We start from the raw sequence: 12,734 nt of genomic DNA on the forward strand, positions 1-12,734 counted from the left end.
GGAGCGGAGGCTCCACGAGTGCCAGAGGAGCTGGTTCCTTGCCTTCTGGCAGCGCCCCGGTGTAGGCTGTGGTGGGTGGTGAGCAGCAAGGGTGAGGCTGGGGCCTGAAGGGAGCCAGGCTGTGCTGGCAGCAGGTCTGGCTCAGGGAGAGCAGCCCCTGGCACCAGGTTAGGCCCGGGGGCTGGCTGGGCATCTCCCCCAGGCTGGCAGGCAGCTCCAGCTCCCCCGCTCACCCAGCAGCCTCTCCAAAGGCACGAGGTGCCGGAGCTTTGTGCCGCAGCACTCCCTGCCTGGCACCGAAGGACCAAGCTGCCTCTCCCTGCGCCGTGCTGGGCAGCAGGGGACACCCACAGACGCCCCAACTCGCCGTGGGGCAGTGTGGATGCACCCCGAGGTGCTCCTGGCTATGGGATGGGGCTCCTGAGGGGACAATCACAAGCTCCAGGATGGAGACACCTGGTGCCCCATGCCAGCTCCCTCTAGGAGAGTGAACCTTTGGTGGGGAGAAGGGAATCACCTTACAAGGGAGGCGGTTGTAGGCACCCTGCTCCCCTCCGAGGGTTTAGGGACACCATGGCCCCCCACACCTCAGGTCCCCAGCCCATCACGGACTTTGTGCTGTGCTGTTGACGGTCGGTCGGCAGCTGGTGGACGCGCACCCCGCGGTGGGATCCCTGCTGCCTTCGTCATTGCCCCCTCCTGAGCTGCCAGGCTCGCTTTACAGACCCCAGCTTCCTTTTATTGCTTCCCCTCTCAGATTGCAGCCGGGCCGCCGGGGCTATTTTTAGCAGCCTGCCTTCTAAAAATAGCCGCGAGCTGTTGGCAGTTGCGTCAGGAGAGGCACCTCTCCTCCGCGCGCCGCCTTGGCCCCTGCGCCCCGGGAGGCTACAAAAGGAGGCCGGGAGCGGCGGGGGTCAGCGGGTTCAGAGGCAGCCGCAGGCGGAGGAGGCCAGAGGCTCTCTGCCAGCTCCGGGCGTGCCGTGCCGGCACCATGACCATCTTCTGCAGCCACTGCCACAGGCCGCTGCAGGCAGAGGCGAGCTGCCTGCCCAGGAGGGCTGGGTCGGCGCCGGGTGCCTCCAAGCCGTTCAGGTGAGCCGCCCCTCGTCCACGGGGCTGCAGGGGACAGGGATGCTGTCTGCCCCTCCCCGGACAGGGCTCCCCAAAGAGCTGGCTTTGCAGGTCGACCAAGAGCGCCTCGAAGGCTCGCCGGGACCAGATCAACGCGGAGCTGCAGGCGCTGCGCTCCCTGCTGCCCATCTCGGCGCGGGAGAAGGAGCGCCTCTCCTACCTCCACACCATGGCCCTGGTGTGCCTCCGGCTCCGGGGCGCTCACCTCTTCCCTCCAGGTACCCGTGGGCACCGCTGTACCTGCCCGCTGCCTCGCCAGCACGGCTCTGCAGGGGGGCACTGCTCCTGCAGGCGCCTCACGCTGCGCCCCCCCCGCAGACTCGGCTCTCCCGGCGGGACCGGTGCTCGGTGCGGAGCTGCTCTCCCTGCTGCCGGGGTTTCTGCTGGTGCTCTCAGCCGGCGGCAAGCTGGTCTACATCTCCGAGAACGTCTCCCAGGTCCTGGGCCTCTCCATGGTAAGGCCTGGCCGCTGTGGAGTCGCAGTCGCTGTCCCCACGAGGCTCTCCTGTGGCCTCAGTGGGCCGTGAGCTCGCGGTGTGCCAGCAGCCGGCACCCCGGGGCAGGCACGCTCCGTGACCATAGCTCCCCGACCAGGTGGAGCTCCTCGCCCAGGGGGACACAGTCTTTGACATCTTGGATGGGCGAACGCGGGAGGATGCACGCAAGAAGCTCCTCCTGGCCCAGGAGCAGCCGGGCAGGGGTAAGGCTGGGAGAACGGGAGGCCGCTGGGGTGGGGTCTCTCTTTGTGGCTACCTGGGAGGGGAGCGGGGCCTCCAGGGGAGCCCCAGGCCCACTCCTGCTTCTCTGCAGAAGTCACGTTTGTCAGCGAGATGCGCACATCCAAGGTCCTCCGGCTGCAGCATGGGGGTAACCGGGCCGTGGCGGTGCGCGGGCGCTTCCTGGCCCCACGCTGGCCGGCCTCCCCCTCTGCAGCCTTCCTGGCCCTCTGCACGCCGGTCCCGCGGCTGGCTGCAGAGGGCGACGCCGGCTCTCAGGACGACCTGTTCCACAGCACGCATGCCCTGGACATGACATTTACTGATGTCACGGAGAGGTGAGGGGTGCCCGCTCACACCACAGCCCAGGCCAGCTGTCCAGGCCAGCCAGGATGGCTTCACTTCGCTAAGCCTAGGTGCGGGATGCAGGCTGGACCCCGCTCCTCTTATCCTCCCCAGTGTCATCTACCACCTCGGCTACCACAGGGAGGAGCTGGTCGGTCAGTCGTGGTACAGCCTCCTGCACCCCGAGGACACTGACATAGCGGCTGCCCAGCACCGGGCTGTGGGTGAGTGTCAGGCCTGGAACTGTCCACTTGGGCTACACCCAAGACCAGGACGGCCGAGACAAAGCCGATTTAGTCCTGCTCACTGTAAAAAGGAAGATGAGGAGAGTTAGTTACATGTCCACATGGGTTCACAAGCACATGGGTGGCTGCCAAGCTGGGGGCACCATCACTGTGCTCTGGCACAGTGCAGTGAGGGGGGACAACCCCCGATGAGCCCCATTTCTCCGAGCACCCCCGTCCCCCTAACACCTCCCCTTTCCCGCAGCGCTGGGCCCGGGGCCGGCAGGGAGCCCCGCGGTGCTGCGTGTGCTCCGCAGGGACCGCACCTGGGCCTGGCTCCGCGTGTGGGCGCGGCGGGGCCGCGGCCTCATCGCCTGCTCCAGCCGCAGCCTCAGGTGAGCGCTAGGCCGGGGAGGCTCGGCCGGCGAGGGGGGGGGGTGGGAGGGCGCCGTGCCCCGGGGGCCGCCCCTCACCGCCGTGCCCGCCGCAGGGAGGAGGAGGCGGCCTACCTGCGGGCACGGCGCCGCGCCTCAAGGCCTCGCAGCCCGGTACCGCCACACAGCCCGGCACCGCCACGCAGCCCGGCACAGCCTCCCGCCGCCGCCTCGCCGCCGGGCCCGGCGCTCAGCCGGCTAGCCGCACAGCTCCGCGCCTTGGCCGACAGCCTCTCGCCGCCCTCCGCCGCCGCTCCGGCCTGCCCCGGGACCGCGGCCTGCCCCGCGCCGCCCGACGCCGCCCTGGCGCTGGCCCGTCTCCTAGGCGACGCGCTGGAAGCGGCCGCGCCGGGCAGTGCGCATGCGCGCCGCGCGCATCTCCCTCCTCAATAAAAGCCCCTCCCACCGAGTGGCTCCGTGACTGACTGACTGCGCCTGCGCGCGCGCGAGCTTGCCCCGAGCGTTGGTGGGCGCATGCCTGAGGGGAGGGGGCGGCCATGAGGGGCGGCAGAGGGGACCGGAGGGGGGGGGGAGGAGGAAGAGGAGGAGGAGGAGGAAGAGGAAGAAGAAGAAGAAGATGAGGAGGAAGAGGAGGAGGAGGAGGAAGAGGAGGAGGCGGCAGTGGGCCCGGCGTCGGAAGGTGAGGCCCTGCGGCCGCTCCCGCTGTGCCTGAGGGGGCCCTGAGGGGGCCCTGAGGAGGACCTGAGGAGGACCTGAGGAGGCCCTGAGGGGCTGAGCCCTTGCCCGCTGTCCCCTCGTTTGTCCCCTCCGTCGGTTCCTGCCCCTGCAGCACGCCCCGGAGCGGCCCAGAGCCGCTGGGCCCGGGCACCGGGGCGAATGTCTGAGGTAGGGATGGGATAGTGGGTGCTCCCGAGGGGTTTGGTGACCCCTCAGTGACCCGCTGCGGGTGTTGGTGGGGCTGGCAGCGCGGCTGGGTCTCTGAAGGTCCTTTCCTGCTGAGCTGTTCCGAGGGGAAAAGCAACCGGGCAGTTAAAGCATCGGGAGAGGGTGCAGGGCATGAGGGAAGCAGGCCGGGCCCGTGATGGAGATCCCCTCAGGACGGTGAGTTTCCCCCAGGGATGGGAGCAGCCCTTCTGGAGCAGGGCACTGCACTTCCTCAACTTCTACCCAGCTCTGTTTGCCGGCTGGGACCACTGGCTCCTGCCAGAACAGCTGGTGGTTTGTTGTTTTTTTCTTCTGCCGCTATCAGATGATGTTTGTGTCCGCGTGAGTGGCTAGTTCTTGCCAGTCTCCTACAGACGCACGGTAGGACACGTGTCCTGCACCGCTGCTGCTGTGCGGAAGGTGCTTTCCCCATCGGATTTTAGTGTGTTGCTTCTTGGTTTCGTTGCCAGCGTGTGTCTCTGCTACTTTCATGGTACTTTTTTGGAAAGGCAAGTGACAGTGCCTTTGTCCTCACAAAACATTAGAGCCGTTTCCACATCATTTTTCCTTTCTTTTAATGTTTTCTCTGCCCCTCTGACTGTCCTTGCTCAGACACTTCCATTTGTCCAGTGACACCCACAAATCTTCCTGTGCAGAGATGAACTGCTCTACACCCCGCTAACTTGTGCAATGAGTACAGATTCTTCCTGGAGCACAGTGTAAAGATTTCTGCACTGAAGGCTGTGAACTCCCCTAAGATGATCGCTTCCCAGGCGTAAACCCAGAAAGAATTGGTTTGGTTGCAGTTAGGAGGAGAACAATATGCTGTTGGTGTAGCACTCGTCATTTGGGATGATAACGTTTATAGCTTGTAAGAGCTGTTCAATCTCCTTCAGTGACAGTGATCTTAAAGAAGCATAGCAACAGAAGACTCCAGGAGAGTATCTTGTGCGTTCATCGGCACTTTGCGTAGAAGTGGCTTTGATGTTTCTTCTGTTGTGTTGGTCTTCTATGCGGCGGTTAGAGGCGAGAAGGAATAATTTGGAAAATATAAGGTGTAAGCTGAGGGGAGCAGTGGTTTCTTTGTCCGTGCAGTAGGAGAGGGATGGCACCACTGGGCTCGTGCCAGTTGTATCCAACTGAGCTGTCCCTCTTGGTGGAATTCAGGGCTGGGAAGTGCCTCGAGAAGCCGTTTGGTTCAGGTGTGTTCTGCTCTCTCTTCCAGATCCATGTTTTATGTCTTTTGAGGAGCGACTCCAGCTGCAGAGCAGTACGGGAACAAGAGTGAGCAAGCAGGTGACTGCTCAGAAGAAAACTGCCAAGCCCGCATTGAAGGAGCAACGAAGCAAAAAGGGGTAAAGGTGTCCTCGTGCTTTCAGAAAGACGTGCCCGTGTGCCCTCTGCTCTCCAGAAGTAGTGCTGGGAACTCCTCACGGGTCGCTGTTGCCTTGGGGCTGGCGTAGATCTCCTTTAACGTGCTGTACAGCAGCGTCCTTCACCACAGCGCTTTGTCTGGGAACGGGCTGGTAGTGCTTGAGCTCTCGATACTCTGTCCTGCTCCCCAGCTGTCACCTGTTACTTGACAGTTCCTTTACGCCCTCTGCATTGAGATGCTTTTAACCCAGAAGCACAGCTTGCTTCTCTTTTAAGGGACAGTGTTCTACCTCTGTCCCCTAGCTGCTTTCTGATCCCCTTCCAGCTTATCGGGGTCTCCTGCCCAGCTCCCGTAGCTGCAGGATCGGCCAGTTGTTCTGGGATTTCATTCATCCTTCTGCTCTTCTCTCCTCTGTGCGGATGTTCCTCCCTCCCTCCCCTCTGCCCAGTACTCTCCTGCTCTCAGTAGTCTGTACGCCTCCTGTTTGTATTCTCTGGAGACGCGATTGATGTGGCGACTGTGGAATGTATTCAGTGCAACAAAGCCTATCAGATCTCTACCGGCCTCCGCAGGCCTCTGCCATTAGCAGCTGCCATAGCATTACTCTTTATTGGCAGTAGTTAACAGTTCTCAGTCCTCAGAGTCATATCCGAGCGATTTGAATGGGTTTCCTCTGGTACACTGGTGTTCCCTCGCCTATTTCTGAACCTCTGCTGAGTTGCTTTTCCTTCCGAATCGAGCAGTTGACCAGAATGTTTCTACTTTGCCTTCTACCCGAGAGGCTGGGAGATCTTGTGTAGTGCAGCATCCTCGCACGGCGTCTCTATTTCTAATACACGGTTTGCATAATTCTGTTTTTATTATTTAATTCCCCTAATCCTTTCAGCGCTGCATCTCTGTAAGTCCCAGATGCTGTTTCTCTCATGGATTTTATAATGGAAGTGAACTTAAAAAGGACTTCAGGGAAATCCCCGGCAACTCGGCTGCTTTCAGCGATGGGCTATAAAGCTGACTTGAGCGTTGCACAGGGGTGTAGCTACATGGGCGGATGTGAAAATACGCTAAATGCTGCCTTGGGTGTGAGCTGGAGATCTGCTTTGTTGCCTCAGGGCTGGCCGTGCTCCTTGCCCCGGTGTAATGAGGTCGTAATGCCAGGACTCTCGGCGGGGGCTTCACACGTCTCTTCCCGTTTCTGATAACGTGCACGATGTATGGACAAATGATGGGATGCAGCATCCCAGTGGTATGGGGAGAGTCATGCTGCCCCCTCCCGCGTTATCCTGCCTTCCTCTCACCCCTAAAGCACCGAGCTCCAAAGGCCTGTGCTGCAAGGACTTGGGTCTTGACCAAGCCACCTCTCTATGTATCACCATGGGAGGAGCCTGGTGTTCTGGCACTGTGCTTTAATACCCTCCAGAGGGTCTGCGTGACTTGCTGGCACATTACTCTGAGCCTCTTTCTGCCCTCTGCTCCCTTCAAATATGTTTTTTTTTTCTCTTTCAGGCCAGTGGAGATGTCTGCCAAGAAACCCGTGCCTTTTCTGCGACAAGTTGTCCCTGTCACAAAGAAGGTGGGTGCTCCTTCTCCCCAGCTCAGGTCCGCTCCCTTCGTGACGCTGAGGGGCACAGACGTGGTGCTGGGGCTGCTGGAGGTGGCACAGGCTGTTAGAGGGAGATGGGGCTTGGCCCGTGCTGAGCGTGGGTACAGGTACCGTGTATTCTGGGGAGAACAAGAGGTGGGGTGCAGCAGGTGCCGATTTTAATTGGGCTTATTGCTGTTGCCTGGTAAACTGGACGCGGACATGATGACTTGGTGAGGGGCTGCCACCTTTGTTGTTGGGCTCAGTCTCTGCTAACTGCAGGTGTTTTCAGTGGTGGCTGTAAATATTGCTAGATAAAAAAATAAAAACGTCCGGGTCTGATCAATGGGAAGAGAGAAAGCAGGACCTTAACGGTAATCCCGGCCCTGGCTCTCAGCTCTGCCTTCCCTGCTTCCAGATCCACAGAGACCCTCGATTTGATGACCTGTCTGGAGAGTATAACCCTGAAGTGTTTATGAAGACGTACAGCTTCCTGGACACCATCAAGAAGCGGGAGAAGGAGGTGATGCTTTATTTTATGCCTGTCCTTGGCCAGAAGAACCTTGCTTGGCAGGAGCAGCTTCCGCAAAGGCCCTTTGCAGCGGAGCTGGCAGGCAGGCAGTGACGCAGCTTTCTGCTCTCTTCTCCAGATGATTCAGAAGCAGCTGAAGAAATGCCGGGACGCAGAGCAGAAGGAGAAGCTGCAGCAGCTCCTGAACCGCATGGTAAGTTGGGTGCAGCAGCTCCTCTCCTGTGAGGCACGAAGGGAGGAGGTGCGACATGAGGGCTGTCCAGACACTTGTGGACACGGGCCATCCTTTCTGTACAGACGCAGCAAGAGCAGGCACAGAAAAACCAGCAAAAACGGAGGGAGAGGGAGCTGTCTTTGAAGAGACAACAACGGGAATTGGCCAAGCAGGGGAAGAAACCCTTCTTCCTGAAGAAATGTAAGTACAGAGTGTGAACATGCTGCTGACAGGGCTCCGAGCTCTGGAAGCGAGTGGTCGATAATTTTGCTCGGAGCTGTGGAGGGATGGGTCTGGTGCTGGCACCCGAGTGACAAGCCGGGCCTGGAGCCAGGGAGGGAGAGGCGAGAAGGGGCCAGTGTGCAGAGATGATTCAGGCTTGGGTTAAAGCCTTGCTCCTCTCTCCTTCGCAGCTGAGAAGCGGAAATTGGAGCTGGCAGAGAAGTATGCAGAACTGAAGAGGAGCGGAAAGCTGGAGAGCTTCCTGAACAAGAAAAGGAAGAGGAATGCCATCAAAGACAAGCGCCGGCTGCCCTCGCAGAAGAACTTGTGACGGCTGGACAGGCGTGCTGCTGCCTGGAGAGGTGGGGCTGCTGCTGGGATTCCCTCTGCCCTGGCCAGGTCTGGGAAGTGGCCCCCCATCTTCCTGCCATCACTGTACGGTGATGCTGTTAGGCTCCAGACCTTGCACCTGCTCATCTCTTCCTCTAGCTAGGAGAGCACAAGCTGTGCCCTGCATCACTGGCTCTTCTCTGGGTCTCACAGGCACCAGGTGGGAAGGCTCTGGTCAGAGCCCTGCTCAGAGCAGGGCCAGCACTGAATTCAGAGCAGGTTGCTCAGGGCTTGCTTTGTTTGGGGCTGGAAATGTGCAAGGACAGATACCACCACCTCTCTGGGCCCCTGCTCCACTGCTTCTGGGTCTCAAGGGGATTTTTTTTTCTCCTCCAGGAACGCTGCCTGGTTCTAGCCTATGATACTGTTCTCAGTGACGTGCCCGGCTCTGTCTTGTTAAAAACCTCGTTACAGGTCTGGCCGTGAGCAGGAGGACTTGCCTGTAGGCCTCTCCTTCTGAGACTCGGTAAGCCAGCTTCCCGCAGCCTCCCAGCACGGTTCTCCAGCCCCTGCCAGATTTCACATCCTCAGTTGCAGTGAGCCCAGAGGGCCAACGCCTTCCTGCTGGGGGCCCGGCCTGGGTGCGGTATCCCCCTGTAGTCTGGCCAGTGCTGAGAAGAGGCGAGAGAATTGTGTCCGTGTCTGGCGAAGCAGCCGTGGTGTGGTGGCCAGGCACACTGCTGGCTGGCGGGGCACGGCTGCCTGGTATCTCCAGCAGGGCTGCCCCCTTCTCAGCCTGTTCCCTACAGGGCTGTTGGTGCTCCTAGGTCACACTGGCTCTGCACAAAATAAATACTTCACTTTTCCTCTACTCCCAGTGTCGGTGCTGTTGCAATCCAAGCTGTAGTTTGAGCTCGCAGGACGTGCCTCCCTCCAGCACTCCCCCTGACCAGCACCTCTGTCATTTCTCCTCCCTCCTGCTGGCTCTCTCCTCGTGGAGGTGATGCGGGTGTGAGCCCAGTGCTCCCCGTTGGACCCAGGTCAGCAGGGCCCCTGGGCGCTCCCTGCCCAAGCTGGGCACAGCCGCGCTGCTGCAGGCGGGCAGCTGCTGCGTGGGGCCCGGGGAGAGGCCTCGCAGCGAGCAGGAAGCGAGGCGAGCGACGCCAGCGTGCCTGGCTGAGGGCGGTACTGAGGCATCTGCCTCCCCGCACATCCTGCTCTGCTGACGGGTTTTGGTGAGACTGGGGGAAGGCGGAAGAAGTGGGATGTGCCAGCTTGGTTAGGGATGACAAGGAGATCCTCAGCCACCATTAGCCCACGCCTGGCTTGCTTTGCGCTCTGCCCAGCCTCTTCCTCCTCTCCTGGCCTCACGCTGGGGGATGCAGAGCCTGCCGCATCCTTACGCCTTTGGAGGGGGGGTTCCTTGGCAGCAGCGTGGTGGCACCGAAGCTCAAGGCTGTCACGGCCTCTTTGTGCTATCCGTTTGCTGTGCCGTGCTTTGTTTTCATCCTGGAGCTGAACAAATCTCTCCTGGTAACGGTGCAAGGAGAGAGCTGAGGAAGGAGGCTGGAAGCCCTGGCTGAGAGGCCATGCAGGAGTGGCCTTCCCAGGTCCCCGTGTCCCCATCCCCTGGGACACAGGTTTCACCTCCTGTCCAGCACAGGAGAGCTGAGGAGCGAATGCCCCCCATGCAGGTGCCTGGCACCTTCTCCCCGGGTCTGGGTGGCCACCAGTGAGCTCCCCTTTCCCCACCACCGCCACGTGACACTTGGACACGCTAGGGACGGGGGACGCAGACACAAGGAGGGCTCAGGTCTTTTATTGCAAAGAGGGAGATACGAAAAAGGTCCCCTGGCCGAGCCCCCGCTGAGCCTGCGGCTGTCCAAGAAGGAGGAGGAAGCCCTCGCTCCCCCCAGCGTGGGCACCCGGCTCTCGCAGCACGGAGAGCTTTTGCCCGGGGAGGGAGGAGAGGCAGGATCAGTCCCCGCTGTCCAGGGGCTCTGCGGCCCTCCTGGTGTTTCGCAGGGATGGCCAAGCGTGGCGGTGCCCAGGCTGCTTCATCACGTGTTGTCCTGGGCCAGCTCCTCGGGGCAAGCGGGCTGGTCCCGGGACTTGCCCGGCGCCGGGGAGGGCTGGGGCTGGCAGGCACCCTGCGGGGCAGGGCCCGGCCCCAGCGGCGCGTGGTTCCGATGCCGCTGGTACTGCACGAACATGCAGACCTTGAGGCCGATGGCCAGCATGTTCTTGCCCATGAAGATGCTGGAGACGCGGGCGTCCCTGAAGAAGACCATGTTGCTGCCGCGGATGAAGATGGTGGTGATGTTGACGGTGAGCATGCTCAGCATGGGGTACAGCATCATCCGGTGCGGCACGATGCCGATGCCTTGCATGCTGATCTCGCAGAGGGACACGCAAGGGAGGACCAGGAGCAAGATGTAGCAGTAGAAGAACATGATGCCCTCCGCCCAGAGCGGCAGACCCTTCTTCTGGGGCTCCCACAGGTTGGCCTGGATGTCCAGCACATCCAGCATGTCCACGATGACCCAGAAGAGGCGGTTGCGGAGATCTTCCTTCTTCTTGAAGGTCCGGACGTACTCCATGCGTTCGGTGGCCACCAGCAGCACGTAGAGGGCCGGGATGCAGACGGAGAGCAGCAAGGTCAGCGCTTTGCGGGCCATGAGGTCCAGGCTCTTCCGGTCAGCCTTGTAGTTCTGGTAGACAAAGTAGACCTTGATCTCCAGCACGAAGACGTAGAGGAACCAGAGGATCATGGCGTAGCCCCGCTTGGCTGTCTTCACCTCCGCCCCGACCCAGATGGCCACGTAGCGGAGCACCAGCAGGAAGCAGACGTCGCCCACCGCCACCATGACGCAGATGCCCAGCTTCCTGGAGCCCTGGCTCTGCTCCACCAGGTAGGCATCCATGAGGATGAGGCTGCTCATGATGAGCACCGTGGAGAGGCACACGTGGGGCTTGCTGATGGGCGGGGCGGGAACCATCCTGCGTGGAGGAACAGGCAGGGCCATCAGGGAGCCGCCGGGCTCGCCCGTCCCCACCCTCCTGTCCCCCCCTCTCCCCACCAACGGTGGATGACCAAAGGGAGGGGTGGGGATGGTGGCTGGCCATCGACTCTTCTCCCAGCCTATCTACCTGCATTGTTTCAAACCCCCAGAACGTGCCAGGCCACGTCTCCGCAGGACATCCTGCTGGGGAACAGGTACAAGCCCCAGCTCAGACCCCAGGGGCTGCGGGTTGGGGGACCATGGGGCAGGCTGGGTGTCCCTCGAGCACTCGGGGTGCTGCTGCCTCTTCCAGGAGCTCCTCGCACTGCCGCAGGGAAGGGCACGTGCCTTATTTTCTGGGGGCTTTCCCGGTCTGTGGCCCTGGTCCTGCTCTTTCCTGGAAGGCACGCACGGCCGTGGCTGTGCTCTCAGCCCGAGCAGGTCCCTAACGGCTGTGAGCCAGAGCCCATCTTTGTAGCCTCCTTCATTTTCATGCTCAGCATTAGGAGAAAGGACAGCCGGGCTAAAAATAAGCCGTAGGGTGGGAGGGAAGAAATCTGCCCAACATCTTCAGTTTCCTCCAGCCTCGTGCTCCTCAAGAGCTTTGCCTACAGCTGTCTGCCTGCGCCCGCTGTTCCCCGGCATGATGAGCAGGGAGCAAGGAGAGGCAGCACTGGGCCACAGCTCCAGGACCCGCAGAGCTCTGCCAGAGGCCCTCGATTTCAGCCCGACGCTCGGCTTCCCGGCACGGGGGCAGAGCAAAGCCCAGACCCCACGAGCGCCCCGCAAGCCTTAGGTAGCACGGGCGCCGTCGGGCTCCCCCCTCCTGGCCAGGCACAGCTGCAGGCAGCTGCTGCCAGTGCCGGAGGGAGCAGGGAGCCGGGGCCCTGCGTGGCACAGCTCGGCAGCTGCTCTGGAGGGGAGCCAGCCCCCGGGCTGAAATGGAGGACGAGGCTCGGCTGCTCGCCGCGCTGCCCCAGCACTGCCTGCTCAGCCACAGGCAGGGCAGGTGGCACTGAGCAGAGCGAGCGCGTGGGAGCGGGGCACGCGAGGCACCACGATGCCAGAAGTACTTTTTGGCCAAGAACCTGTGCGCTCTGAGGGATGCGACCTGCTGGGCACGGGTGCCTCCAAGGCAGAGACGCCAGAGGCTGGAGGGGATGAGGGAGATGATGGTTCCGATAGATGGGGCACGCCTGGAGCACCCGTAGGCTTCCTATGTTTAACCCTGCAGGCTCCTCAAGCCTTTGGAGGAGCCTCCCGCCCCCCAGCCCTGCGCTCAGCATGCTGCCCCCGTGTCCCCAATCCCACCCGGCAGCCGCTCTGTCCCCCTTTCGGGCCACAGCGGGGCCTGCCATGGGGCTGCCAACCCCTGGCCCCTGCGACGAGCGAGCCCCCCGCACGCTGGCGTTACCTGGGGGTGCCCGGACAGGCGAAAGCCCCAAATCCCGCATGTCCCGAGCCTTCGGCCGAGCGTGCAGACGGGCTGCAGCAGGAGAGCGGCGACGTGGAAGGGAGCTGCTCCGAGCCGGGGCGGGGGGCGGCGCGGAGGGACGACGGCCGGGCCGAGGGAGCGGGGGTCCGCGGCCGGCTCTCGCTGTCCGTTCGCAGCATCGCTCGGCGACCCTCGGCGCGGCGCACCGGGGGCGGGGAGGCTCGGCGAGGGAAACGGGGACGCGGCTGGGCTCGGGGGGAGACCCTCCCCCGGTCCCCGGGGCTCAGCCCGCACCGGCGGGGCTGAAGCC

At 62.1% G+C, this 12,734-nt stretch overlaps 2 protein-coding genes across 2 annotated transcripts; one reads left to right on the forward strand and one right to left on the reverse strand.

The window, feature by feature from the left end:
• The first annotated feature begins 955 nt into the window (after positions 1-955).
• On the forward strand, positions 956-8,131 carry RRP36 (ribosomal RNA processing 36). The gene is made up of 13 exons (XM_035323097.1): positions 956-1,092; positions 1,183-1,349; positions 1,450-1,586; positions 1,726-1,831; positions 1,942-2,185; positions 2,307-2,500; positions 2,656-2,811; positions 4,961-5,090; positions 6,614-6,680; positions 7,108-7,212; positions 7,340-7,414; positions 7,519-7,636; positions 7,849-8,131. The coding sequence occupies exons 1-13, from the start codon at positions 992-994 to the stop codon at positions 7,986-7,988; spliced, it is 1,740 nt and encodes a 579-aa protein (XP_035178988.1). The 5' UTR covers positions 956-991; the 3' UTR covers positions 7,989-8,131.
• A 1,848-nt stretch (positions 8,132-9,979) lies between these two features.
• LOC118165165 (transmembrane protein 121-like) lies at positions 9,980-12,618 on the reverse strand. The gene is made up of 2 exons (XM_035323107.1): positions 12,404-12,618; positions 9,980-10,987 (listed from the first exon to the last, which is right to left on the reverse strand). Exons 1-2 carry the CDS (start codon positions 12,601-12,603, stop codon positions 10,048-10,050), a joined length of 1,140 nt encoding a protein of 379 aa, XP_035178998.1. The 5' UTR covers positions 12,604-12,618; the 3' UTR covers positions 9,980-10,047.
• Between the last annotated feature and the right edge of the window lie 116 nt (positions 12,619-12,734).

The sequence above is a fragment of the Oxyura jamaicensis genome, chromosome 3 (assembly GCF_011077185.1).
Source record: "Oxyura jamaicensis isolate SHBP4307 breed ruddy duck chromosome 3, BPBGC_Ojam_1.0, whole genome shotgun sequence".
Lineage (NCBI taxonomy): Eukaryota > Metazoa > Chordata > Aves > Anseriformes > Anatidae > Oxyura > Oxyura jamaicensis.